Raw genomic sequence first — 3,371 nt, 5'->3', positions numbered from 1 at the left:
CCTGCCTCTGCACTAATGAGCTGCATCCCCATCAGGGGAGGCCTCTCCTCCCTGACAGCGAAGGACGCGCTGACAAATGGACCTCGGCGGCCGCACATTGACGGCTCAGATGCATCCCCACTGCTCCTGCTGCTCCATCCCAGATCATCCCAGGCAGGCAGGGGCTTGCTGCCCACCTCAGCTCCAGGGGGTTTCTGTCAGGGGCTGTGCAGAGCTGGGGGACTGGACCCAGGCCCGGTGCAGTCATGGTCACCTGGCCAGAGCCATCACGGGACAACTTGTGATCCCATGAGAAGCCCTTGGCCAGTGATCTGGGAGATGGGCAGCATCTTGTTAGCATGTTCACATTAATGAGAGCCTGATTTTGTTCATGCAGGGAAGCATGTCTGCATCCCCCCCGTTCTGCAGCATCCCCTATTCCTCCTGATTCCCTGTGGAGCTGCTTGGCCACAGAGCTGCCAGCCCCTGTCTCCTCTCCAAGGAAGGGCAACATTCAGGAGGACAAGCCCCATCCATCAGGAAGGGCTCCTGGGGGGCCTGAGGGGCTGTCCCAGGATGCTGACGGAGTCCCACTTGCCTTGCAGAGCCTTACAGCCCAGCTGTGTGGGTCATGATGTTTGTCATGTGCCTCACTGTGGTGGCCATCACCGTCTTCGTGTTCGAGTACTTCAGCCCCGTTGGTTACAACCAGAACCTCACCAGCGGCAAGAGTGAGTTGGGGAGGTGGGAGCTGTGGTACACACACACATACTCCTGGCTGGGCTGACAGCTGTTCCCTCTGTCCCCTGTCCTGCAGGGCCAGGAGGTCCTTCCTTCACCATCGGCAAGTCAGTGTGGCTGCTGTGGGCTCTGGTCTTCAACAACTCAGTGCCCATCGAGAACCCCAAAGGCACCACCAGCAAGATCATGGTGCTCATCTGGGCCTTCTTTGCCGTCATCTTCCTCGCCAGCTACACTGCCAACCTGGCTGCCTTCATGATCCAGGAGCAGTACATCGACACCGTGTCAGGGCTGAGTGACAGGAAGGTGGGGCTGATGATTGGGGTGGGATGCCTAAAAAATAATGAGGATTTTTAGGTGGGGAGAACTTGAGGTGGTGCTGCACGTCACTGCCAGCCATCTGGGCATGGGTAGGTGGGTGAAGGGCTGGCTGTGGGAGGAGGAACATGCTGGGGGCATGGCAAGGACATGGACACCATGTGATGCAGCTCCCTGGGGTTCCCTGTTGCAGTTCCAGAAGCCGCAGGAGCAGTACCCCCCGTTCCGCTTCGGCACCGTCCCCAACGGCAGCACCGAGAGGAACATCCGCAGCAACTACCCTGACATGCACACCCACATGGTGAAGTACAACCAGCGCTCCGTGGAGGATGCCCTCACCAGCCTCAAAACGGGGTATGGCTCCCCCAAATGGGATATGGCTCTCAGAGCTAGGGTACAGCTCCTCCAGACGGGATACAGAATCCCCAAATGAACTACAGCTCCCTCACATGTTGCACTGTGCTTCCCAAATGGGATAGAGCTTCCTCAACTGGGGTACAGCTCCCCACAAGTGAGATGTGTGCCCCCCAGGGTGGGTAGAGCTCTCCCAGGCAGGGTATGGCTCTGTGCAGCTTCCCTGCATGAAGTACAGGCTCCCCCAAAACAAGGTACAACCCGCTGCAGATGGGGTACAACTTCATACAGCTCCCCTTAGAAGGGATGTAACCCTCCTCAGATGGGGTACGGCTCCCCCAAATAGGATACAGCCTCTCCCAGGTTGGCTACTTCCCTCCAAGTGCGGTTACATCTCTCCAAGATGGGGCAGGGACCCCCAAAGAGGACACAACCCTCTCCAGATGGACTACAGCTATCTGAAAGGGGTAGAGCTCCCCCAAAAGAAGCACAGCTCTCCAGAAAAGGGATTTCAGACCCCTCCTCACCCTCCTTCCTTTCGCTGTGGCAGGAAGCTGGATGCCTTCATCTACGATGCAGCAGTGCTCAACTACATGGCAGGCAAGGATGAGGGCTGCAAGCTGGTGACCATCGGCAGTGGGAAGGTGTTTGCCACCACGGGCTACGGCATCGCCCTGCAGAAGGACTCGCGCTGGAAGAGAGCCATCGACCTGGCCCTGCTCCAGTTCCTGGGAGATGGTGGGTGCCTGAACGAGCTTCTCCTTAGTCCTGTCCCTATCCTCACCCCACCCCTGCCCTACAAATTAACCCAGGGCTTTGGTCCCCAGACCCTGTGCAGACTGCATGGCTCCTGGCCACCAAGGCGCTTCTCCACCAGCTCCTTTCAGGGGATATTAAATCTAGCAGCATCTCTCCAGCTGGATGCTGGGGAGGTTGTTCCCTTCTGGGGTTGTAAAATCCTGGAGATGGCTATGCACAAAATCTGAGGGTCAGGAGGAGCAGCCTGGGAAGATGACAGCAAGCACAGCTAGTTGACACATGGGTGGGGGACGGTCAGGGAAGTACAAGTGGGATGCTCGGGCCAAGGGCAGCAGCAAGGACCAGGTGATTACAGCTCCAGGGGCTTGGTGGTCTCTTTCTCCTCCAGCCACAGTAGGGTGGGGATAAGCAGGAAGGTGCTCGGGGAGATGTTTCCTGTGGGTGGATTTTTCACCCGCTGCACCGCTGTGTGTGTCTGGCCCCAGGTGAGACCCAGAAGCTGGAGACCGTTTGGCTGTCAGGGATCTGCCAGAATGAGAAGAATGAGGTGATGAGCAGCAAGCTGGACATCGACAACATGGCTGGGGTTTTCTACATGCTGCTGGTGGCCATGGGGCTGAGCCTGCTGGTCTTCGCCTGGGAGCACCTCGTCTACTGGAAGCTGCGTCACTCCGTCCCCAAGTCCCATAAGCTTGACTTCCTCCTGGCTATCAGCAGGGTGAGGAATGCTGCCAGGGGCTCTCGAGGGGCCCAAAAGTCCTCACACGGTGTCATGGGGATGGGCACAGCTTGGTGGGCATTGACCCTTCGACACACGTCAGAGGGACTGGGGATGTTCATGCTGCTGTGAGCTCTTGGGGAGCAAAGCCAGCTTTTGGGGAAAGGGCTTAGCCCTGGGAATGACCCCACATCCTTGTTAGCATCCCTGGGGAAAGGGGTGATAGAGGATGGTGTCACTCACACTGGCAGTGCTGGGGATACTGGAGAGGGAACATCAGTGCTGTGAAGACACCTCGGCCTCAGCAGCTTGGATTCATGAGGCAGGATCTCAGTGACCCTGCTGATGGTGACCTCCCTCTCCCCACAGGGCATCTACAGCTGCTTCAATGGGGTGCAGACCATGGCGAGCCCCGGGCGGGCACCCACACCCGACGTCACCGCCAGCTCAGCCCAGGCCAACGTGCTGAAGATGCTGCAGGCGGCCAAGGAGATGGTGACGA

At 58.3% G+C, this 3,371-nt stretch overlaps 1 protein-coding gene across 1 annotated transcript in view; it reads left to right on the top strand.

The window, feature by feature from the left end:
- The window catches only part of GRIN2C (glutamate receptor, ionotropic, N-methyl D-aspartate 2C), a gene marked incomplete at its 3' end in the record, with an annotated part of 8,724 nt that extends 5,360 nt beyond the window's left edge, over positions 1-3,364 (top strand). Inside the window, 6 exon segments of the mRNA XM_009073860.1 lie at positions 585-710; positions 797-1,026; positions 1,232-1,392; positions 1,943-2,130; positions 2,637-2,869; positions 3,239-3,364. Of these exon segments, the coding sequence (XP_009072108.1) occupies positions 585-710; positions 797-1,026; positions 1,232-1,392; positions 1,943-2,130; positions 2,637-2,869; positions 3,239-3,364 (1,064 nt within the window).
- Between the last annotated feature and the right edge of the window lie 7 nt (positions 3,365-3,371).

This window comes from Acanthisitta chloris, unplaced genomic scaffold (assembly GCF_000695815.1).
Source record: "Acanthisitta chloris isolate BGI_N310 unplaced genomic scaffold, ASM69581v1 scaffold7794, whole genome shotgun sequence".
NCBI lineage: Eukaryota > Metazoa > Chordata > Aves > Passeriformes > Acanthisittidae > Acanthisitta > Acanthisitta chloris.
Note: the sequence above shows the minus strand (reverse complement) of the source record. Positions and strands in the feature narration are given on the sequence as shown.